Genomic DNA, 25825 nt, shown 5'->3' with positions numbered 1-25825 from the left:
GGAAACCTGAAAGGGATGTAGGCTAATTTGTTATTAATTTGACAATTCGAGTTCATCCCTTTTGTTTATTGGAATAAATAATACAAATAACAAATTGCTTAAGTCTTTTTCCCTCATTTTTGAGAGACAAAATCTTCTATTCAGTGACACCCTAGTTAGTTGCATCTTTATACTTTCTCCACTGGGCGGCGGTACAACATCAGAAAGTGAAACATACGACTAAGCCTTGGCAACTGAACGTGAGGCCACATCGGCACCGTAAAGCAAGTGGAAAATGTCGCAAACATTAAGCATACTGACAGGTACTTTGACGCTCATATGTCAATTGTTATTGCCGTTTATGACATTCCGCTATTAACAAATGTACTTCTGCTAGACAACACAAGCATTAAAAGCCAGTGTGACCGTAGTATTTAGACAGTGTACTACACATCCGGTTTGTTAACAAAATAAAATATGGTAGTACGATACAATATACACAAAGGTGCTCCCTCTACAAATTCATATATAATTATAAAATACATGCATTTTTTCCAACATTATTTATAATGATAATCAACAAATGATCGAGTCCACGTCAAATGTCCTTTCTTGTGGCGAAACCCCAATTTAGAATGTTTTCAAAACATACTCTCTTATTTTGAAATGCAGCCATACGTCATTATCATACAGAAGGCTGCACTCCACTCCACGCATCGCGTTGTTTGTGCCAACTTGACACGTTCTGCTCCGACCAAGAGAGTCATTTTCGCTGCTCAGGTGTCGCCAAGATTCTCTTTGGCAAAACCAAAACAAACAGGTACCGTCATTGTTATAAAAATCGACGACCGTTGTGGTTTGACAGGTTCTGTAAGACGAGCAGTTTCTGTCATATGAGTAGGAGAAGGGGAAAGGAATGTTCACTGATGGAATGGTGGATTTTGACAGCTAGCTTGGTATTAGCTTGATCAGGTAGGATTATTTTTTTTGATTGAAATATCTGAAGGTATTACACAGCTGTTACCGCACCGTCGAGGCTGGTCGTTGCGTGCATGTCGTGCACACGCAAGAAGTAGACACGATGATCGAGTTGAGTCAGACTGGTGTTTCTGTTTGGATACAGTAGGGCAGCTCAAAGTACATCGAGAGTAACATAGATTTTAACGTTACGATAAGTTTCTGCAGTAACTATTAAGTCTGCGATACTATCCTGACCGAGTCAACCTTCAAGATACCGACTGTCTCTTCCTTCTCCAGAAAAGCCGAAGGAATTTAAAACCCCAGCGGCTATTTCCTTGGGACCTTTTTCTGTGGATTTCCCTGTTTTGTGTGATGTAATGCCAACGTGGGACGATCATGATGCTGCTACTCAGAAACCTAGGTTGAGTGCGACCATGAAGCTCCCACTGAAGTGACCTCTGTGGAGCTTGCAGCCCAACGAGGGCACACGCTGGGAGTTATGGCATCTAGCGAGAGACTCTACGAGGTCTGGATGCTTTACTGCACCAAGGTATGTTGCAATCCCATTGATCCATTCTTGCACCATTGCATGCATCATCTCATTCTTATGTCTCTGAATGGTGTGCAGTGTTTATTGTGATGAATGAGCTGACTCAATGTGAGACAGCACGTTTGAGTCAGCTGTTGGTTAGATTTAATTCACCTGCCTTTAAAGACTAAGCATTTCCAGGCGTTCATTCAAAACCGCCTCCCTGAGCTGCTCCTCATGCAAGTCTGGCTGCAGGAACACACTGCCCACTCTAATCCTTGACAATAACATGCACAGTACATCCCCCCCTTAAGAGTATTTTCTCCATGAAAGCAAAGCTGTGTGTGGAAGTAAAGCTTGTATGATCACATGATCGTGAAGGTATGTTCATTTCAGCCAGTGGTGTGGTTGCACAGACGCACGCACACACTTCTCAGTCATTTGTCAAAAGTATAACCATTACTCAGGAGTGTGTGCTTGCACTGAGTCAGCATCACATACATTGTCAGGAAGATCAGTTTTTATGGTTTTGTTCTGGCCATGAGCCAATGTGTCGCTTGGTAGATTGTCCCTGGATGGCAGAAAAGACAAAAAGGGTATATTTTTTTTTCTGAGATAAACGGACGGAAAACAAACAGTCAGACGCATCGCCATGCAACATTATCTTTGTTAATACATTGAGCTTGCTTAATTTTCCGCATGAAAAAATATATCATTATTTTATTAGATAATACAAATGTCATTATTTAGGTACATGTTAAATATTGCCAAAATATTGATATCGCTATATTCAACAACCATATTGCATATCAGATGTTTTTTCAATGTCGAGCATCCCTACTAAAAATATCATTTCTGCGGTATATGTATAGTTTTATTAACTTCTTAATAGTCATGTTCTTATTGGAAAAGTATGCTGCCTGGAAAATAAAGGGAGTCAGTTGAATTTTCAGAATACATGCATGTCATGGCGCATGGTCAGGATTTTACAACCAGTGGATTCTGTCACTGTTATTGTTTTCCAGAGTTTGAAAATATGCATGTATATTTCCATCAATCTCAAAAAGTCTCTTTTCATGAATGACTACATTAGAGGATTTGGACAATTTGAAAAAATCCAAGTCTAAATGTTTCCTCAATTATCAAAACAGTCAGAGATTAATTTGATAATCGATTAGTTGTCGATCAATCGGTTCATTTGACAACCAGACAAAAGTATTGTATTTTGACCAAAGTGAATATTTCTGTTGTACTGACTCTGCTGATTATCATGTCTCGTATGGGTATATGCCCTGTGCACCCGCCTCATTAAATACATCTTTACCCTGTGATGTCATAGACCACATCCTTTTTTAAAATCCACTGTCACTGAGCGTTTTTAGCCTTGTGGTTTCAGCGAGTCCAACCATGTCACCTCGACCACAAAGGGTTGTCCACACAAGCACAGCAACTGGCCAACCACGCCTGTCTGGAAAGTCGGGCGCCTCAGCAGCATAGCTCCTTAGCAACATAACTCCAATTCTAAAATCAGCACATGATGTCACATAGCAGAGCCTGATCTGCTCTACCAGATCAGAACATTCTTACGATCACAATCAATGCGCAATGTCATCAACTGCTCTTTGCTTTTCGTTGACACAGGGGCAGTGACACTTTGTAGGGCCACAACTGAAAGTGGTGTCCTTGGTTGTTGCACATCTAATTAGATGTTTCACAATGTGATGACATAACTGTGCTCAAGGACTAAATGTGATGAAAGGAAGAATGCTTTTTTTTTTTCTTTAATTTGATTTTGAGCAAATGTGATGTGACTCCCATTGTAACATTGTGACTTCAATTTACCAGCATCGGTGCATATTTGATTATTTTTCTATGAACAAATGTGTATGTCTGTGTGAGTGAATGAGACTATGACACTGTGGGTTTCTTTCTGTCTGTCTGTTTGTGCGAGATTTTTTTTCTCCCCAAGTTGAGTGAAGAAGGCATTGGGTAAAAGGAGCCATACAGTGTAGGGTGTGTCCATGTGTGCCACTGTCCAAACCCTCAATGGGCATCTGTGCTCCCAAACTGTTGCCAAGGACACTAACACACACGCGCGCACACACACACACACACACGCACACACACACACGCTGTCAGTCTTACACTTGTGAGGTAAGCCTCTCACTCGTCAAATGGTGGAAAAAATTGAACATTATTGCAATAAATTCAGTGTCCGTTCATACAACAAACACCCAATTTCTAAATAAAGCCACATTAACTTTTTTTTCCCGACAGAAATGGGTGTTACTTCCACCAAAAAGGTTATGTTGTCATGTTATTGATGTATTTGTTCATTTGTCCTGGGTTATGAATTTTTCTATATCTTCTTTTTTTTTTCACTCCATGATATATATATAGTAGGTATTGTTCCAAGGATGCTCCAATAGGAGCTTTCTGGGAAGCCACTCCTTGAAATTATTGTAATTATATTGTAATTATGGAGGATATTAATAGTAAGTCTAAAAAGCTAAAAGTTTATCCAGAACCAGTTACAACAAGAGAACAAGACGTAAATATTTCTGTTGCCAATAGTTCGGACTCCGAGGTCTTGCGCTGTCTGTGTGCAAATCGCCCCATTCTTACGACGTGGCTTGCCTTGATGACTTCATGGGAAAACCAGTGAGTGTGCTTCCTGTTCTGCTTGGCTGATACCCAGTCAGGCATAAGCAGTCAATCTTCATGTGATGAGCTGTCAGTGAGCATTTAATGCTGCATTTGTTTGTATACAAATATAAGTAGTGCAACTTCTTTTGAGGTATTTATAAAATCTATATATAAAAAAATATTTTTGGTGTCGTTGTGCATATTTATAATAATTGACAATCGCACAACATTGCTTCATTATACTCTGCCCGTGGCTTGCAGCCTCAGTCTTTCTCTGTGGTTGCTATTGCCAAGCCATCTCTGTCTGGACTTTGTTCCAGGAATTTAGGATATGTCGCTCTGCAAGTTGCTATCTGATCCCCCCCCCCCCTATCTCCTACACCATCATTACTACCCTGTTCTGTCATCCTCTCACCCGTCAGAATGCAGTCCGACTTGTTTTTTTGTTTTTTTCTTCACCAGGTGTATATTGTGTCCCAGGTCTAAGAAGAAATGAAACACACTCACTTGAGGCATTTGTTGCGCCCACGTGCTTAATGTGCAGCAGTAACGTCAGATACTAATGTTCTTACAGTATAATCATACTATTGCTCGTCGGTGGACAATAAAGCACAATGGATTTGGTTGAATAGAAACCTGATACCAGCATCCCTAAAAATTTGAAAAGCACAACTGCTTGGCTCGCGCACCAAAGTCTCGGAAATCTTAAATCTTGTGGCCTCCTTTTTCTCTTCTCAGAGGGACCCAGACTACCTGAAGCTATGGCTGGAGAGTTTCATCAGCTCCTATGACAGATGTCTGGATGTGGACTTTGAGAAGCCACCGTTAAGGTAAAGGATGACTCTGATCAGATGTTTTTTTTATGCTTCCTTCTTTAATGCTTGCCTTCTCATAAAGCTTGAAGACTGTTTCCTGTGTTTTGTTGCTGATTTTGCACATCATCAGTGGGAAAAAAAAGTGAAATGTTTACTTTTTCATGTCAACCATATTGCATTTAGTTAAGTAAACACAAAAAGGATCATAATACAAATTGATGTGCAGGCTGGAGGAGCCCCCACCGGTACTGACCCTTCTCCCAGACAACATCCTCCAAGTTTTGCGCCATCAACTTCTGCAGTGTGTCCAAAAAGCCTCTGATGGTCTTGAGCCTGAGCAGCAAAACCTGGCACTGCTGCTACTCAAGTTCCTCATTATTGTCTGCAGGTCAGGAGAACAAACATTTATTACACACAAGCTAATGTCATATCAAAGCTTATTTGTGTACTTTATTTTTTTTCCTTCTATGCACTCATGCTTTTGTTGTTGTTTCTAAAAGGAACCTGTCCAATGTGGAGGAGATAGGCACCTGCTCCTACATTAACCACATCATTGCCATGACGACACTTTATATCCAGCAGGTCTATCATCTCCCTTATTATTTATTCTCGCTTTCTCTCTCTTTCTCTCTCTCTCTCTCTTTCCTGCTAGCCGTTGCCAAGATGTACAAATGCATTTTAATACATTATCTATACTGTATGTTTTTAAAAAGGGAAGCCTCAAGCATTTCTGTCAAATGCAGGATGGCATTTACAACAACAATCACATTTCCAGGTATTAAGCTATAGTACACCCAGCCAGTCACCGGCAAGCTGTAAATACAGGACAGTAAAACTTTCCCGGAACCAATTGACTCTGGATGTAACTGGCAAAAAATGTGTCGGAATAGTCGTGACTGGCTGGAATTCAAAACATCCGTGCATAGCGAGCAAAGTCCATGAGTTCTGAATTAGCTGCTGTTTGCTTACGCAATCAATTCATGACTCCCGGTCGGCCCAGAAACACTCAGGACGTTGGTGTTGTGTGGCTGCACAGGCCACTGACCCCGCATAGCGCTCTACAGCCGTTTTTACATCTTGTACACATCTCTCGAACATTTTATACCTATTTTGAAATATTCAATATATGGATACAATACATATACTGTAAACACTCACAGTTTTCTGTTCTATGAAATGTTGTTTTTATCTGTGGCTGAAAAAGATAATCTGCTTTTTCATTGGCCATCATGCCGTGTTTGCGGTTCTATGAAAATTATATTGTAAGATATGTGGCACATTCCCTGATAACCTTTCTTTTTTTTTTTTTTTTTTTTTAATTTTAAATCGTGCGAATCACCAATCTTTTTGCATTTGGCCAGTGCAGTCATTTCTGGGCACATCGCTCGGTGTGCAATTGACTGTATAAGAAAAATCAAAATATGTGTCTCAAGTGCATCTCTGGTTTTCCAGCTGAAGAGCAATACCAAAGAGAAGGAGTTGGTGGACCAGAGCCAAGCTGAGGAGTTTGTCCGTCATGCACTGGCATTCTGCGAGAGCCTCTATGACCCTTATTGCAACTGGAGGCATCGAATCTGCGGGTATGATCATCCGGCCGATACAACCGATTGCCACTAGAATATAGAGTATGTGTAATTCTTTTCATTTTTGTCTTTTTATATCCAGAAAGCAGCTGGGCACAGTCGAGAGAAGCAGGCAGAAGTACAAAGCAGCTCCACTTACTGTGGAATTTGTCCCCTTCTTTTACCGTATGTTTCTAACGCTCCACCCCCACTCTCATTCATGTTTCGACTCTTCAAGAGTAGAAAATTGACAAAATCCTTTAAAAATCTATTATGTAACCTCTCTTACTTAACTTAAATAGTTGCCTTCGGTTTGCCAGCCATGCCGATGATGATGACGCCAGGCATGGATTTCTTTTGCATTTACATTTCTTCATGCTACAGTAGTTCCCAAACTTACATCTGAGGAGTTATTCTTAAAATATATTCACAAATAATGCTAAGATGTCCTACCCAACAGAACAGTAAGTTAATGGATAACCTGGGAATACCATCAGTCACTGTTTCATTCCAGTCTGTTTTGTACACATTCTATGCAAACAAGCACGGTATTTTATCTGCTATCGATTTAGGGTCCACTAATGCATTCTGTATGTGTCCTTTTTTCTAGAGTGTTTTCAAGAGAGTGAGCACCTTAAGGAAAGCTTGAAATGTTGTCTACTGCACCTTTTTGGTGCTATAGTAGCTGGTGACCAGGTAAGGCACCTGAAAGATTTGTTGAACAGATCATAAGAAGAATCCCTCTGGTTAATGTTTTTCACGTAAGCAATAATTGAAACGTGTGATTGATAAGTGTGTTTTGTTCTTCTATTTAGTTTTGGTCGATTACATACGATCACAAGTTTATGATTAAAAATTGACAAGATGTGAAAAAGTTCAAAGCATTTGCACATTCCTAACAATGTTATAAACACAGGAAAAATCCCAATCAAATTTATTTTGCTTTCCCTTCCAGAAAAATGCACTGCTTGCCATTTCTCCGGCCACCATGGAGGTTTTGATCCGGGTTCTGGTGGACAGCTCCATGGGTAGCTGTTCCTCAGACGAAGGCGAGGACTGGGACAGTGAGGCCCCTGATCGGAAGGCATGTCTGACTTTGGGCTGTTTGAGGGTGGTGGTGCAGTGCCTCCTGGCCGCCAGCTCCGACCAGCGGCAAGTAGAAATCGCCTCCGTGCTTGAAAACTACTTCAAGCTGCTCAATTCAGACCCAGCAGCTGTGGTTGCTGCTCGACAGCCACAGCAGCAGCACGCCAAAGTTCGAGTGTCAACACTAGGCAGGCACTGGGAGAGCCGCTTTGTGGCACTGCAAGTGCACATGCTAGGTATGGCAATCAACTTGTTCCTACAACTGTTTGGTTTTGCAGAATAGTGCTTTCGTCACTTTATATCTGTGTTTTCCCCCCCTCTGCCACACAGACACAATGAGGGACATGTTCCTTTGTTCAGACAGGCCAGTTCTACAAGCCATCTTCCTCAATAGTAATTGCTTTGAGCATCTGACACGTCTGCTCCAGAATAGCAAGGTAACTTCCGAGCTCATTACAGCCTGTGACCTATTCCCTAAAGAAAAACTAAAATTAAGCTATGGTGATAGTTTCCTCTTATTTTAAAGGTTAGCAAGAACGTTTGAAAAGCATAAGAGTCTTATGAATGATGCAAAAGCTTTTTATTTTTTGGTAACCTGTCTCTAGCGCTCTGCACTGTTAGCCACGTTAAGTTCTTTTGAGAGTTTTTGTGTAAAACCTGTACAGAGCATGCATGGTAACTCTCTACAGCTCGGCTGGATCACCATCACTCCTCCACAGTGACCCCTACTGAGGGTCAGGTCTTCTCACCTCTCACCCGCTGCTGTACTCGCTACATCTTTCCTCCCCAGCACCGAACTTTGCCCCTTCCTTTCGCCTGCTCTCTGAACTCCCCCACACGCTATGCTGACATCTTGCCTGTTGTGTGTGTCAGCTGGTTAACGCTAGGTGCACGGCGGCAGACAAGGACCAGAAAGATATAACCAACAACAGGTTACTGACAGGAGGGAGAGACACTCAGGTACAACAGAGGAAGTCCCACCTCAACCTACCCCCGCCACATTCGCTATCCACCTCCCTTACCTGACCAGAAACACTGGCCACTCCACAGCAAGACCCTCACCAGACCCCGCCCAGAATATATCTAGGCGTGCGGATTCCCTAATCGTACGGCTTAAATATACACTGTAACTCTTCAACGCTATCATATACAATCCAGTCTTTATGTTCTGCATGAATATAAAAAAAGACAATCGCAGTCTGTGCTCCACTATTCTCATTAAGCTTTTTGTACTGGTATTACTCAAAAAGTTAAGTTTTAAACAATCCATTGATTAAGATACTCTACAGAAAGAACGATAGACTTGCATTCAGATACATCAACGTGCCTTTGAGCTAAGACGAAAACTAATGAAGAAGCAAATTATTTATCGGTTGAAATACAACATACACAGGACGACATAATCAGCCACTTGCAATTTAGCTACAGATTAATAAAACATCAATAGATTCTGTATCTAGAATCAACCAAAACAACAAATGCTGTGATAGCAAAAACATCTCCTGTCTTGCTGAGGAGTGACCGCTATGGCTCCCCCACAGCTTTGCCAGCCAGTAGCATTTCTGTTTCTTCCCTCCCCTGTAAATATTGTCTTGAATTCCATTGGAATGCTATCATTTTGGAGTAGTACGTGTCATCCCAGAGTTCAAAGGTGTGAGGGAATGTGGGCTCATTGACATTTTCAACACAGTCCCACTCCAGCTGGTCCAAAGTGCATGTTTTATCCTCTTGAAACATCAGGCGAGGAACACTGCACCTGTTGGGACAGGAGCAGGACAGAGCTGGGAGGAGATGTGTTTGTTTTCGTGGTTTGGCTTTTGGTGTGTGGGCTTGCATGTATTCTCTGTGTTTGTCGTCAGCTACGCATCTTTGTGCTATTTTTTTTTCCCCATTTCTTTGTCACTGAGATTTTACTTCTTTTCAAGGTAACCCATGCAGTAAAAACTTTGATCCCTGCAGCTACTCCAGTTAGTTCTAACCACTGAGGATGATTTTACTCATGTTTTGCCACTTGGATCAAAACCAAAGACTGCTACCTTTTCACCCCATTGTTTTAATTCAGTAAATAAAGTATATCTTGTGTGTGTGTGGAGTTAAATTGTCTGCATGTTTTTACACGGGGTATATATTTGAAAACACAATGATGATGTTGATTTTTTTGCAGGTGATACAAGGACGCTTAGACTCTCTTGCTGTAGCAACTATTAAAGCCCTAACCACAGTGATGCATAAATCACCGGCTGCCAAGGTAATCAAATTTTCCGAGGAAGGAATTGGAAGAAACTTGCTGTGTCGTTTTCTGTTGGTAATAACAACAGAAATCATACATAGATAATAAAAGCAATGTATTTTTTTTTCCTGACACCTCACAGGAGGTGTTCAAAGAAAGAATTGGTTACAATCACTTATACGAAGTCCTCGTTTCGCTCGGCCAGCCATCTCGACACCTCCTTAAAGAGCTGATGAACATGGTGAGGCTATTTATTGTTTTGTTGCTCCTGTCCGTTGTTGTAATCAATTGTGTGTCTTTTGGGTGCATGTGTAGGCGGTGGAGGGCGAGCACACGTCTGTGGGCCTCTTGGGAATCAGCAATGTGGAGCCTTTACTCTTGCTCATCCAGTGGCTGCCGGAATTAGACTCATCCGAGTTGCAGATTTTTGCTGCTGACTGGCTCTGTCGACTTATCTGCCTCAATCAGCAGACACGCACTACCTGTGTCAATGCCGCCATGGTCTTGAGAGCGCTGGCTGTTCTCGAGTGCCACCGGCGGCTACACCGAGTTTGTGCAGAGAGCCTTTTGCGACTGGTTGGCTCTCTTGGTTCCCAGTCCCTAAGTGCCAGGGATCTCCTTAGGCTCCTGCACCTGCTCAGACCTCCAGAGTCCAACCAAGCACATCCTTATGTGGGACCTGCTCTGAAAGCTCTTTTAGCCATGGTACGGAAGCAGGGTCTGGAAAGTGCAATGCAGTACTTTGATCTCTCGCCCAGCATGGCTGGCATCGCTGTTCCAACTGTGCAGCGCTGGCCAGGCTCTGCCTTCAGCTTCCTAGCCTGGTTGTCCCTGGACCAGGATCAGTTGGGTCCAATTAGCAAAGACAAGAGGAAGCAGCTCTACAGGTTAGTCAACAAGAACATTTGGTGAAAAAAAACTAAGAGAACACTATTTTCTTTGACAATCGATAGTATATATAAGAAAATAATTCATAAAACACACAGTTTACTGAGTGGGACATTCCTAACAAATGAAACATTGGATTAAGATTTTTTTTCTTTCCCCTTTTGTCAACCTGTGCAGCTTTTTTACCTCAGGGGGAATGGGGTTTGAGGCTTTTATTAGCTCTGCGGGTCTGCTGGTGGTAGCTGTTTGCACAAAGAAGGAATACGTCACAGTCATGCTGCCCGACAACTGCTTCTGTGACTCCCTCTGGGTGAGCGACATGTTATTACTGCACACTTGGTACAGCAAAAACCACTATGCACATTGTCTGCCTTGTCAATAATGCATTGTGTTAGCGATAGCACACATTAACAGAGAGGCAGTATAAATCTGGGTTTACTGTTATTCTTGTCAACAGCACAGCATTGGTGTGGTGCACGTACCCGGAAAGAGGCCATTTGGGCAGAGTCTCGTTTACATTTATGTGGATGGACAGCAGAAGCTATCTGCCCCCCTCAAGTACCCCACCATGTCTGAGGTATGTCTTTATCATTATTCACAATACATGAAATTGGGATTCTACGTGATGGCTTACTCTCACTGATGTCTTCTCCTCCCACAGCCATTTACCTCCTGTTGCATCGGTTCAGCGGGCCATCGGACCACAACTCCGCCTCCCTCGCAGATCCCTGACCCCCCCATCTCATCAGCCACCTCACCCAGCACACGTTCCTCATTGGGTAGCATCCTTTCGCCACACACCTGGGGCGGACTACTGAGCGGGAAGCCGGAGTCTGTGACAAAGCTCATTTCAGCAGGGACCCAGGACAGTGAGTGGGGGAGCCCCACATCTTTGCAGGGTCAGCTGGCGAGTGTCATAGTGTTCCATGAAGCCCTGCCGCCCAACCACATCAAAGCCCTCTGTAGTGCTGGTAAACATTGAGAGATTATATAGATGGAGGACTTAAAAAGTCATTGTAAATAATGTTGCTTGACATGTTGTTTCTATACAGGTCCAAACTGTGTGTCTCCTTTAAAAGCCCAAGAGTCCGAACTTGGTGACCTTTCAAGCAAACTGCTGCTGCATTATTCACCAAAGGTAACTTTTTCCTATTAAAAGTAATAAGCATTGTATATCAAGTCTCACGTAAACTTAAGCCAACTTTTGCCAACAGGCTTGTCAAAACCCGATTTGTCTTGATCTTTCCCCCAACAAACTGCACGGACGCCTTACTGGGAAGAAAGTTGTTAACTGGGACATCAAGGTGAGGCCATCACAAAAAAGTCACATATGCAGGACACCGACCCTCGAGGACCGGAGTTGCCTACCCATGCACATTGTTATTCTTCCACAAAGCATACCGTGCATGCTTTTTTTTAATGTTTTCTGCATCTTTGACAGGATATGATCAATTGCGTAGGCGGGCTACAAGTGCTGTTCCCTATACTAGAACAGCTGTCACTGATGACCCCTGATCAAGCGAATAGTGATGCCTCTACTGGGTCAGATTTCATCACCCCAGATGTGACCACTCCACCTGATGGAGAATGGGTCATTCTCCCATCAAGCAGGGCTTCAGGTATGTTTGGCACCAGCCTTTAAATACATTTCCAACAAGCACGCGGCAGATAAAATCTTCATTCTTGATATACTTTAACAGAAGCACGTCTGGAGAAGAATCTGGTGGCTACCTTCTTGTTGGTGCTGAAACATTTTCTACAGAGGCATGCTATAAACCAGGAGAATCTGCTCCACTCGCATGGTGTCGCTACTCTGGGAGCTCTGCTGCAGAAGGTGTGTGTTGAGGCGAATTTCTCACATTCACAGTAGTGTCGGGGAGGCCCGGCAAGGAATGCTGGCGCTGTGTGCAAAGTTCACTAGCGATCAAAAGGTCACTAGGATCAACTTTAACTGTTCTGTGACTGAAGCACTTGTAAACACTTTAATTCCACAAAGTATTTGCTAATAGGATATTCATTAAGACACTCTTTTGTCACCATATTCACACAATACAGTAGATTATATTTTGAGATAGGAGGAATGAATAAATTAAGTGATCATAAATTGAGTAGTGAATACAAAGAATGCATATCAGATGATCACTGTACGTGTTATTATGAAGCAGTGCATTAAGAGCTCTGACTATTTAGCTTTCCAAGTGTATTGTGGGCAATTTTTTGAGTGAGCTAGATTTTTGCTCCCTGTACATTTGGACACCCCTATAAAATGGTGTAACCCCTTAGTGATGCACTATGTAGGAAATAGTATGCACATTTGCACACAGTCTTTTTTATTAATTTTTTTTTTCAATGAGTTCCTGGTGCGGTGTTTTGGTCAGGGTTAGTTGTGATGTGTGAATTAATATACAGTACATTGTATATTTTAAATGTGCTGTATGTTTTCAGCTTCCAGCAGGACACATTGATGTCAATGTGCTTGTAGCTATGCAGCTGCTGATAGAGCAGGTGACTTATGAGAAGAACCAGGGCCTGCTGCAACAGCTTCACACACATCTACTGTTCAACTTCAACCTTTGGAACAAAGGGGACTTCCCTTTACGTATAGGTCAGACCTCAAAACTGAAAGAATACAGTTGCAAATTTAAAATAATGAATTAGGGACATTTACTGTTTTTTTTTCGTTGGAAGGCCATATTCAGTACTTGACCACTGTCATCAAAGACAACAGGAAGCAGTTCCGGAAGAAATATGGAGTCCGATTCCTTTTGGACATCATACGTCTCTATTATGGGTAAGATTCCGTTTCCAATGGCCAATCCAGTCTGACCTGGCAGAATATTGGAATCAGCCTTTCACTCCAGGAAAAACAGTAATAAAGAGAGTGACCTGAGTGAAGATGACATTGTGAACATCCGTGCATCGCTCTGCGACCTCATCAAGTACTACATCAGCAAAGGCGTCTCCCAGGAGGAAATGCACAGCATTATTGGATACATTGCTGCCATTGGGGACGAAGATCAGGTGAGAAAGTATAAATCACACAGCATAAACATCACCAAATTGCTTTCATCCATCCATCCATTTCTCATCATTCGGGTAATTTTAGATACTGCAATTTATTCTATGTTTGTCCAGCACCTTAACACTATCGACTATGTTAAATGACAGTTGACCGTCAATGCCCAACATTTGTTTTTTTTATTCATAGTTGTCCCACTCCTACATTATGCCTGAATTTTGCCATTGAGATGTATTAATTCAAGAGAATGTGAAATATTTACAAATGTTACAAAGGGCTCCTTTTCCAGAACTACACTAAAATGTAATGGTTCTTTCCAGTCTTTTCAGCACTTCACACAAAGTTTCAAAAACACTTACTAAAAATACGTAAATATGAGGATAAAAAAATATGTATATATTTTTGTAAATTTGACCAATTTGTCTAGGAAGGGGGGGGGGGGGTTGTTGAACCAGAGTTTCTTGGTGACAGGTGACGTAAGCACTTTGCCACGGCTCATTTATAAGAATAATAAACAAATTTCAATGCAAGCATAAGCTTGGTTGTTGTTGGTTTTTTTTGTTGTTACGTGATAGACGGGGTCCCAATGGGAATTACTGCAGAAGTGCCTTCACAGGAAGTTACTGGCTCATTTCACGTCAGGCATCCTTTTTCTCTAATCTTCTTTATTATTTTGAGGCATTTTCTTCTCTGTAACTATAAACATTGCAGCAGTTAGTTAAATTGACTACATATTATTCAGGCTACTGATTTACAGTTGTGCTTATACGTTTACATACCCTGGCAGAATTTATGATTTCTTAGCCAAGTTTCAGAGAATATGAATAATAACAGACTCAATATTATGGTTAGTCCTTTGACTAATTTTGCTGATATTTTTCTGTTGAAGATTTGTGGTCTCTTCGAGATGTTACTCAGCCTCCTTCAGAACAGTCCATCCAGAGACCAGCTCTTCCTGCTCCTCTTCGAGCCCGGAGCAGCTGACTCCTGCTATGCTCTTCTGCTCAACAATAAACACTCCGACCGCCTTCGAGAGCTTGTCTTCAAGGTGGGTTACAGCCAGCTCCATCTGAATACCAACATTTCCACCATTCATCTCAGAACTTGTACAATTTGCTCATTCTCTATTCCTACCTCTGCACAGCTGTTTGAACGCATGTTGCGATGTGACCGCATCTATGAGAAGAACAAGCAGCGTTTAAGGCTGAGGGAGGCGGGCTACAACGGCCTGTCTCTACTCTTTTCCGATCTTCACATCACGCCAACTCTCATTCGTTGTCTCCTCAATCAGGTCTTGCACACAGGTCAGATTTTATTTTCACAATCATAATAATTTATGTAACAGAGGAAGACAACCAAGTGTAACCTGCATGTGTGTGCTTATAATATGAAGATCAAGTGGTGAACTACAAGGATCTGATGGCATTAGTTCAGCTCACTCATCGAACTGGACCCAGAGTACGGCTCATTGTCTGCAAGAGGGTGAGAAAGCACAAACTACTTCTTGTGACCCTTAATTTTTTTTTCATAGCAAAACAAGTGGGACAATTGTATCAGGCATTTTACTAATCCCTAATTGCCATAAAAGATTAATAACATCTCAAGCAACTTTTTAAATGTCACAGACTTCCACCCGTGACAAAAGAAAACTACAAAAATAACTTTAATAATAAGCATTTTAGCATTTTAATATTCCTCTTCATGTTTAGGTGTACCAGCTTCTCCAGTCCCAACAAGATGCTGGTTGCCAGATTTCCAAGCAGCAATGTTGGCAGGACACCCTTGCCCGACTCTTCCTGCGAGGCGAAGGCTCATTGCCATCGCGAAATGCAGACACAGTCAGCAACTGCAGCCTGGACTTGAATCAATCTAGCGGAAGCAACAATAACCGCCTGGAACTGCCGCTGCACCGTAAAACAAGGGCAAGCAGTGCCGGGCGCTTGGACCGCCCCGAGGACGACTGGCTCAGCATGGGCGACAATCGCTCTGTAGACAGCCTGGAAAACGACGATGTCATCTCACTACTGGACACACCGTCATCTTCCGCTTCTGCTGAGCCACAAGGCCAAGTCAAGCCCTGGCCAGTGGGAAAATCTGGAGGCTTGACGCTTGATCTGTCTCATCTGCAGGCCTATGAGGCCTTGGAGAGTGGCAGCCAGACCCCTGGCAGCATGCACAGCACACCCTCTCCATCAGATGCACCGAAGCCCTTTCCAGGCAACTCTGGAGTATTAGATCAGAGCGCCCCATTGACTGAAGACACCTTTCTCTTCAGTGACAACATCTCACTCGGGGAGTCCCTCAATAATACTGAGGTGATAATAAAGGTTTTCAGGAAAGCTTACATTGAGGAAGTGAAAACGATTCTTGTCAATGTATTTATCTTGATCTGTCATTGACTTCTAGCGGGCTGAGGAAGAATTGTGCAACATGTTGCTGGACATAATTCAGTGTGTGATGTGGCGTGGAGTTGAAGGCTCTGATGATTCGGCATGGCTGGAGCGTGGCCAAGTCTTTTCAGCGCTCAGCAAACTGGGAACAGCCAATGAGCTTCTACTTCCCGTTGACCAAATCAAACTCGGGTATGTCCTTTACCAGAGTGTTGACACTACTGCACAAGGTTACATGCTTTCACATGCAGGTTTGGTAAACATGTACCCTCCACTCTGTGCGATCCCTTTCTAGTCTTATGGAACGTATGTTGGAATTGGCGGTGACCGACAACCGTGAGGCATCTGCTGCCACCTTGCCTCAACACACGGAGAACGCGGTCCGCCTGCTTCACATAGTACAAGATTTCTTGCAAGCTGAGGGCCTCATCAACCCATCGCTTTGGACAGAGAAGGTGCTAGAGGAGACTGTGACATTGATGGACTGTCTCATGGTGTGGTATTCTGCTGGCACCCAGTGGTTCCAGCTTTCTCAAATCGGACTGAGATTGTTGCTTGGCTTCATGGCTCAAGAGGACCCAGAGGTGAAACGTTGTCCTTATTTTGTTTTTGTCAGTGATTCCAAATAGCACCGTCTGTCATAAAAACAACTGTTATTTTTCCGCCATCACAGGTGTGTGCAATAGCCACTGCCAAGCTCAATTTTATTCTCCAAATGAAGGAAGTGTCCAGCCAGGATGAGGCCTGCTACCTGCTGGGCAAGGTTGAGTGCATCTTGCGGCGCTCTGTCCAGGAGAAAACAGAAGAAACATACTCATTCCTGGTTCCTCTGTTGAGAACGCTCCTATCCAAAGTTCACCGCCTGCTTTATATGGAGCTACATCTACCCCAACTGCCTGATACCAACGGCAGCCCGTCTTTCTTTGAGGACTTCCAATTATACTGCAACTCACCCGAGTGGCGTGTCTATCTGGACAAATATGTACGAGACTGAAATGCGCCGTGACATATTTGAGCGGATGAGATGACAGTGTTAGTGAAGTCTTTCCAATTTATTTTCAGATCATTCCGTACATGAAGCAGTATGAAATCGAGACCTTCAGTCAGGGCCATGAGAGTATGGCGCTCTACTGGAAGGAGTGCTATGAGGCCTTCATGGTCAGCCTGCATAAGAGAGAGCGAGAAAGGGGGGAGAGCAAGATCTGCTTTCAGGTTAATTGGAAATATTCTGTTGGATTCTAAATAAAAGCAAGAATTACGCTTTACTAACATGTCACCTCTTTACTGCAGGAACACTTTGTTGAGCCATTCTCCCGCCAAAGTCGTCAGGAGAACCAGAGGTACAACAGCATGTTAAAGCAACAGCATAGCCACAACAGCGCCTCTCTCAGGCAGTGGAAGGCAGCTCGGCGGGGCCTTGTTTGTGAGAGGGGGCCCTGGGCTGAAAGGTAATAAGTGATAGTAGTTTGCATTTCTTGTTTAGAAATAGCCGACCACAGTCTACTTGGACGTCATCTATTTTTTTTTTCTCCCAAATATCATTTGCAAAATTGCTCATAAATAACATGCATGGCCATTCAACCATAAACTTGTCTTGAAAGTATTTGGCAAATTCTGAATTATATGGCGGCGGCGAATGTGACCACTGAAGGAAAGCGCATTCATACTAAAGACGCAGCATCCTTTGACCTTGGTGTAACAGGCAGCCAAAGAGGATGCATTGGAAGCTGTCCAGCGCAGAGAACTTTTCCCGCATGAGGCTGAAATTAATCCGTAATTACAACTTTGACCCTTATAAGGAGGCCAGTGCCCTGCGAGACAACCTTGGTAAGACACGAGATCCCATCATTGATTTGAATATTCTTATATCTTTTTTTTTTTTTCTGTAATATCTTGACATCTGTGACTTTGCTTAGGTGTTCATCATCAGTTTGTCAACCCGGAATCTCTGCTGTTGGAGGCTGTGAAGCAGGTCAAAGTCACCAACCTGGAAGATGACATCTTGGAGCTGCCAGAGGATGATTTGGCGGCAGCAAATAACCAGTAAGCCATTTACCCGAGCAGTAGGGGCGCAATTGAAGCATAGTTGATCGTCATGAGCCCAAAGTGGTTCCATCATATTTTTCATGTTGTTTTACAGGATTGGAGCAGAGGAAGCAGGTCAAAAGGAGAAACTGATTCTGTGGGAAGACTGTCAGCTGGTGACGGTGGTCGACGTGGTACCCGGCCGCCTGGAACTCACTACCCAACACATCTATTTCTACGACAGTAGCCAAGAGAAGGACGAAGGTGTGTCTGATTCTGTTGTTCTTTTGCAAATTAGCGAGTAGATTGTTGTTATCTTTGTTTAACACCAATTATGATGAACTTACTTCCATGTTTACTGAAGGTGTGGGCCATGACTTTAAATGGCCTCTGAGTCAGATCCGTGAAGTCCATCTACGGCGATATAATCTGCGACGCTCCGCCCTGGAGATCTTCCTTATTGACCAAACCAACTACTTTCTCAACTTCAAGAAAGAGGTGATCTATCTGCTTCCTTAAACGTGTCTGACCTTCACGTCTTGATAACTAGCAATACAGTAACTGGCCTGTTTTCCAATTTACAGGCAAGAAATAAGGTTTATGACCGCATGTTGCTCCTGCGATCCCTCAGTTTGTATGGAACACGTTCTCCACAAGAGCTCCTTAAAGCCTCTGGATTAACACAGGTCAGGACCTTCATTGTACAGCAGGGGTGTCAAGCTTACTTTGGGCGCGGGCCACTTTGTAGGTCTGGTTTCCCTCAGAGTACCATTATTACAGTGAAACCAAATAAATGTTTGCTGCATCATATCACATATTACAGAAAATAATGATACGTTTCTAGCTTTGCAATCAGACGTCAAGGACCTAATTTGCATTTACATAAAATGATGTGGCCCTTGAGCTGTATTTCCAAGTTTTAAAATAGAGCATTGATCTTATTGAAATGCCGAATATACTATGTCATTTCCCTTTTGGCCCAAATTTTCCACAGAAATGGGTCAACCGGGAGATTTCCAACTTTGACTACCTGATGCAACTCAACACAATTGCTGGCAGAACATATAACGACTTGGCTCAGTATCCAGTGGTATGTTCCCTAACCGAATACATGACTGGTAAAGGATCTGCCAGACAGTTTACCACTCTTGTACCTTTGTTAATAGTTTCCCTGGGTTCTGGCAGACTACACCTCCAAGGAGCTGGACCTTTCGGATCCCCTGGTATTCAGGGATTTGTCAAAGCCAGTGGCAGTGCAAAACAACCGCAATGCTAAAGCTGTCCGAGAAAAGTATGTTTTCACTATGTGCATTGTGTGTCTCTGGAAAATATTATACAGTTGCACGAAAACATATTAAAACCTCTTGGATTTACCTGGATTTCTGCATAAAGCAAGACAATAGGATTTTATTCTAATTTAATTCACAAAATAGACGCAACCTGTTTAATCCGTCTGTCTCTGTCTGTCTGTCTGTTTAATCAATCTAATCAATACACTTGTTTTGTTTTTTTGGTGTACAATATAGTATATTGGTAGATTTTCAAGAGATTTTCTCTCCCGTCCGTCAGGTATGACAGCTTTGAGGATCCGACGGGAACTATCGACAAGTTTCATTATGGCACTCACTACTCCAGTGCAGCTGGTGTTATGCACTACCTGATCAGAGTTGAGCCCTTCACCTCCCTGCACATCCAACTCCAGAGTGGGCGGTAAGATGGTCCTCTCAAACATGGCGGGATGCTACTCGAGTTATAATATTCATCATTTGTAGCTGACGTATGTCATCTCGTCTCTGATTGTCTTCAGATTCGACTGTGCCGACCGTCAGTTCCACTCTATTCCGGCAACGTGGCTGACTCTCATGGACAATCCCAATGATGTCAAGGAACTCATACCTGAGTTCTTCTACTTCCCAGAGTTTCTTGAGAACCACAATGGTGAGGTTCTCTAAGGACTCTTAAGATGTGCTAAATATGATTCGAGTAATACCCTCACTCCTTTGTGCTCTGCTGTCAACTAGACTTTGACCTCGGTCGCCGGCAGATAACCAAAGAAAGAGTAAATGATGTCATTCTGCCTAAATGGGCCAAGTCTCCCGAGGACTTTATCTATAAACACCGCAAAGCCCTGGTGAGCTTTTGTCCTAGTTCATGTGCTCCATGACTGCACTGCATTTTGTCGTACAAGTATGAAAAATGGAATTTAATACTTTATTATTATTTCCGTGTCTGTGTTACTGTGACAGGAGTCTGAATATGTGTCAGCACACCTTAATGAGTGGATCGATCTGATCTTTGGTTACAAGCAAAGGGGTCCCGCCGCGGTGGAAGCTCTCAATGTCTTCTACTACTGCACATATGAGGGTAAAGCATTCTGAATGCTCATCACAGTTTAATTCTTTGAAATTCTTTGCAGTCTCAGTATGTTCTGCTAACTTGGCTTCACAGGAGCAGTAGACCTTGATGCCATCACTGATGAAAAGGAACGAAAAGCCTTGGAAGGCATGATCAGCAACTTTGGGCAGACACCCTGTCAGCTACTCAAGGTTCGGAAACACCCGAGATCAGTGATTCCCAACCAGGGTTCTGTGAGGGATCATGCGGAATACCACTGGAAATGATCAAATTTCACTCCGTTTCTCTGAAAACTCAGATTTATCAATTTTCAAATCTATCATCTCTTTAAGTTAGTGAAAGGCAGAACAATGAAATGCTCTTCCATTAGATGGAAGAAAGTACAATAAACCTGTTGCCATTTTATACATCAGATTATGTCATGGCCTCCTGAAAGTTGTGTTTTATTTAACAAGCCTAGACTAAACAGAGCAAACTAATCCAGATGAGCTTCTGATTATTGCTATATTTGATACGCTGTGGGATTCTCATAAACATGTCAAATGGAAACACTGCCCTTGATGCATGCTATCTTTTCCATAATAATGAGTAAGCACATGTATTTCATTTGAACTGCATCTTTCTGTGTTTGTGTGGGAGACTAGGAGCCACATCCAATTCGTCTTTCCCAGGAGGAAGTGGAGAAGAGGAAGGCTATGCTGGACTCGTGTCCTCTGGTTATGTTTGAACATCTCACCAACCTTAAGTCTTTTTTTGTGGAGGTTTGAACTCTGCCATCTTCCCGTACTGTTGAGCATTACTGAACCACGTCTCACATTGGAAACCCTAACCCCCATCTTTCTGTGTTTTGCAGGGCATCAGCGATAACGTACCACTGGTCAAAGCTATTGTTCCAAAGAATCAGTCCCACTCCTTCATCAGTCAAGGGAGTCCAGACACAATGGTTGGCATCACAGCCTGCTTCTTCTCCAATGCCTTTTTTTTTTTTTAATGAATTCACTGCAGACTGAAATTTTCCCTTGTGCATGTTTTTTTTTCAAGGTGACAGTAAGTCAAAACTGTCTGTTTGGGACCCATGGGTGGCTGCCTTACAACAAGAACATCTCCAACTACTTCACCTTCATTAAGGACCCCACAGTGTCCCATGCCAAGTGAGAATACTGCACTTGCCACAAACACGCATGCAGCCAATAGAGAAAAAAACTTCCTTCATCGTGCTCATGTACAACTCATTGCCTGTAGGACCCAGCGTTTTCTGTCAGGACCATTTGCTCCTGGTGTGGAGGTAACAACAAGGCTGTTTGTGGTCTCGCACGATGGAAAGTTGCTCTTCAGTGGAGGTCATTGGGATAATAGCCTCAGAGTCACGTCACTTGTCAAGGGCAAGACTGTCGGGCAGCACATCCGACACATGGGTAATATAATTTACGTAGTAGACAGACGCGATTGAAAAATGATGGAGTCGACAACCTTTTGCTGTGTTTTTGGAAAGCCGTTCTTCTGGATGGTACCAACCTGCATGCATTTCTCCTCGCTTCCCATACCCCTTCCAGATATTGTAACCTGCCTGTCAACAGACCATTGCGGCATCCACCTCATCTCTGGCTCCAGAGACACCACCTGCATGGTGTGGCAGGTTCTACAACAGGTTCAAGCATCACTGCGCCTACCTCATACGATAGTATTTATTGCTGAAGCTTATTTGTCTGTGAAAATGATCAGCATAAATTGAGAAGATATTTTCACTGGCATTCTTTACTAATTTGAGCTGTTCTCTCTTCCTATAGGGTGGCGCTCCAATAGGTCTGAACCCTAAACCTGTTCAGGTGTTGTACGGCCACACAGATGAGGTGGTTAGTGTTTGTATCAGCACAGAGTTGGACATGGCTGTGTCTGGAGCACGGGTGAGGGTTAAGACACAAACTGCAAAGGCACAGCATGTTTCATCATGCCAAATTGTTCTTGTGGCAGCACATCCAATTGAACATGTTGAATACAGACTATCCCACTTTAATTACTTCCAATAGCTTTTGCAATGCACTAAATCACACAGAGAGCAAATGATTTTCATGACGCAGAATTATGCATGACCACTTATAGCTCGGCATACATTGTGGTGCAAAAAAAAAAAATGAAATTTTTTGTTTTAGATTTTCATAACGTTTTTACATAACTAAATCAGTACTCTTTGTTCAACATGGAAAACACGGTGGATTATCTTTCTCCATATCTCATCTGAGGTAGATGAAATAATGAGGATAAAATAGACACAGCACCATCTAGTGTGCAACTAGTTGCTACTGCAGAGTTTGATGTTATAAAGATCCAGGGATAGCTGTTGTTGGGCCAACGACCTCTATGTCCGAATTTGGTCCATTTCATATTTTTTTATACAGTCAGTCTCGATGTGGGTATGTCATTGAACAATAGAAAGTGTTGAAAATACCTTGCTGTCTTTGATAATGCAATGTTCGTAGCTCATCAAACATTTTTGGGGGCTTCCTGTGTTTGTCAGGATGGGGTCGTAATCATCCACACCGTGCGCAGAGGTCAGTACGTGCGTTGCCTGCGACCGCCGTGCGACAGCTCCCTGCCGCTGTCTGTCCTCCACCTGGCCGTGTCGTGGGAGGGTCACCTGCTGGTCCACACCTGCCTGGAGGGCAAAGCAACACTCAAAGTATGTACAGTACAGTATATTGCTTGAATAAACAGTACATTGACAGCTAATTTTCCAACATCTCCTAAACGGATTGAGGTATTGTTTTTTTTGCTACAGGACAAAAACACTCTACACCTTTACTCTGTGAATGGGAAGCACCTTTGCAGTGAACCTCTGAAGGAGCAAATAACTGATATGTGCGTTTCTGGGGAGTTTGTTGTTTCCGGCAGTGAGCAAGGCTACTTGTCCATTCGAGACCTCTACAGGTAAATCCAAACTTCAACTCGGTCAAATTAGTACAGAGAAAGGCAATCTGCTTCAAGACACTGAGTGAACTTAAGCATCCTTGGCCAATTGATTGCACAATGTGAAAAGAATGACTTTTATATTTTAGGTTTGCGCTGCATCTACTTGCCCTTCACGATGCGTTCAAGTGAACATTCTTTTGGTTCTCCGCAGTCTCTCATTGTGTGCGGAGCCCATGGCCATGCATGTGCCTGTACGCTGCGTATCCGTCACTAAGGAGCAGAGTCACATCCTGCTGGGCCTACAAGACGGCAAGCTGATCATCGTGGGCGTGGGCAAGCCGGCCGAGGTAAAGAACTCGCTGAGGAACTACATCGCTCAGAGCCTGGAGGGATCGCCGCTCATGGCTTCCCCCTTGCTGGCTCCACTTCGAGCTCGCTCGCCCACTCGCCTACTGCACCAGCGAGACCAGCTGGTGTTCAGCCCCACCTCTGTCATCCACAAACCATAGCAGCTCCAGTCCAGTCCTCAACTCAAGAGTTAAATGTTGATTCGAGTCACTACTTTAAAAGTGTTGCTTTTGCAAGCCATATTCCACCACGAGATCATTTCTAATAACGTAAGCTGATACTATTGCACTAATCTAGAAGTTTATTTTGATGTTGAAATAATATGTACAAAATGTGGTTATACAGTAGATTTCAAAATATCCTCAGAAAATGTATTTTGTTGTGCATAGCAACATAGCGAAAGTTGGTCCAGACAGGCATAATTTCACAATTTTTATTTATTGCTTCACTAGCAATTAAATATTAACTAATCACTCATCATAAATCATATCCTCTTCTCTCCCCGTTTCTTTTGGCATTACTTAACCCTCCTCCCCTCTTCCTTCCTACCCCCTTTCCTTCACTTCCTCTACCTTGGCTCCTCTCAGCTACGTTCAAGCCACATCACACGGAAGCTGTGGGGCTCCACCAAGAGGCTGACCAGAATGTCCTCGGGGGAGTCGGACATGATCATCTAGCATGAGCACCGTCCCTTCGTGTCGCCAATTCCTAACCCCGCCCCCACACCCTTCACGGTCATCCTCCATTAGTGTCATCCGTCGCACCGCCATTGATGCTAGCTTGCGTAATTTTGTCTCATCCAAGTAAAATGTGCTCAAGTTTCGTTGCTGTGGACTGACCAAATGGCGCTGGCGCTACGGTTCAGATCCAGAAGCAGCTGCAGCCTGCAGCATCACACCACCACCACCTCCTTATATTGTTTTTGTATATATTTTCAAGTGACCTTTCCGACTGTCTTCTTTAGTTTGCAGAGAGGTCCGCCCTCGCCTCGAAGCTGCCACGCAGCAGTCATGTGTTGTGAGACAACTCACTTAGAAGACCAAAACTCTCAGCCTTTGCCATCTTATTGTGCATTTCATTGAACTTTTTGTTTTCCAGCAAATGCATGTAAGCAGCCCCGTAGCTTCTTGGCATGTGGTCATGTGAAGTGGCATTTTGGAATGTTGAGTTCTAATGGCAGTAGATGAAACAAGCTGTCTGTTTATTGAATGTCTTTAAGTTACTAAGAACAGTTTATAGGAAAAGTAGCATTTTGAAATCACTTTTTGCGATACGGTTTAGGAATTCTCCAAGGGCTCCACCAAATGTGATTAGCAATACATTGTTAGGTGCGTTTGTGTTTTGCCATCTGCGTTCACCTTTTGTCTTCCTGCTGCCACCCTCTTACCCCGACTGTTGGCCGTCGTCATTGCTTCAAATATATTTTTTGTTTTAAATCACACTACATGTACTTCCTGTTATAATATATTAAAGTATTTGTTTTAAATCACACTACAAGTCCTTTCTGTAAACATGGTACATAATACATTTGTTTTTGTCGATTTGGACACTAAAAGCCACCATGTAAAGATCCTGTGGCCTCTGTGATCCAGCCGTTAGTGTTACTAAGCCAAAGTGTCCCTCCGACACAGCGGTGTTTTTTTTTTATCCTGTAATTTATTTAGTTTTTTTTTTCTCATACTGACATTTGAGCTGCAAGACTTCCGACAAATGGAGTGCCTTTATCTGAGGGTGGTTCTCATTTTTTCAAATTCCTGAGACAAAGTGACTTAATTGTGTTGTATCTGCATCATTTTCTGTGACTTACACCCAAAAGCATATTTGTATATTTGTGATTATTTATGAATGCAGTTAAATATGTAATGTACAGCATGATTTATTATTTCTGTTTATCAAATGTACTTTTTGCACTTTCCAGGTACTGATATTGTAAGGAATTGTTTGAAAATTGCTCCCTAATCTGTACATACTTGCTTTGTGAACACACAAATGAAACATGATCATTAAAGTGTTGTCTGGATTCAGACCTAAAAGTCACCATGATGTGTGGCGGTTTCTCTGAAGCGTTATGCAGAAATGTGAAGAG

The 25825-nt window shown here is 42.9% G+C and overlaps 1 protein-coding gene across 3 annotated transcripts; it reads left to right on the top strand.

The window, feature by feature from the left end:
• Positions 1–659: 659 nt before the first annotated feature.
• nbeal1 (neurobeachin-like 1) lies at positions 660–25776 on the top strand. 3 transcript variants are annotated; one of them, XM_061304320.1, is made up of 55 exons: positions 809–951; positions 1237–1489; positions 4853–4944; positions 5156–5317; positions 5430–5511; positions 6382–6509; positions 6595–6677; positions 7102–7187; positions 7447–7813; positions 7908–8014; positions 8451–8537; positions 9742–9825; positions 9950–10048; positions 10123–10694; positions 10873–11005; positions 11153–11272; positions 11357–11666; positions 11748–11833; positions 11910–11999; positions 12137–12314; positions 12396–12529; positions 13141–13300; positions 13384–13486; positions 13557–13716; positions 14604–14762; positions 14859–15018; positions 15108–15196; positions 15424–16029; positions 16121–16296; positions 16400–16688; positions 16778–17086; positions 17167–17316; positions 17395–17552; positions 17807–17931; positions 18021–18147; positions 18245–18393; positions 18494–18627; positions 18714–18815; positions 19124–19219; positions 19296–19420; positions 19699–19839; positions 19937–20067; positions 20151–20260; positions 20376–20493; positions 20578–20675; positions 21129–21245; positions 21338–21427; positions 21526–21635; positions 21727–21899; positions 22038–22132; positions 22272–22388; positions 23000–23161; positions 23261–23409; positions 23603–23738; positions 24327–25776. In XM_061304320.1, exons 2-55 carry the CDS (start codon positions 1439–1441, stop codon positions 24414–24416), a joined length of 8265 nt encoding a protein of 2754 aa, XP_061160304.1. In that variant the 5' UTR covers positions 809–951; positions 1237–1438; the 3' UTR covers positions 24417–25776. The 3 variants fall into 3 exon arrangements, with proteins under 3 accessions (XP_061160305.1, XP_061160304.1, XP_061160303.1); XM_061304321.1 differs by lacking the exons at positions 809–951; positions 8451–8537 and adding an exon at positions 660–799; XM_061304319.1 differs by lacking the exon at positions 24327–25776 and having other exon boundaries at positions 23603–24317.
• The last annotated feature ends 49 nt before the right edge of the window (positions 25777–25825 follow it).

This window comes from Syngnathus typhle, linkage group LG2, assembly GCF_033458585.1.
Source record: "Syngnathus typhle isolate RoL2023-S1 ecotype Sweden linkage group LG2, RoL_Styp_1.0, whole genome shotgun sequence".
NCBI lineage: Eukaryota > Metazoa > Chordata > Actinopteri > Syngnathiformes > Syngnathidae > Syngnathus > Syngnathus typhle.
Note: the sequence above shows the minus strand (reverse complement) of the source record. Positions and strands in the feature narration are given on the sequence as shown.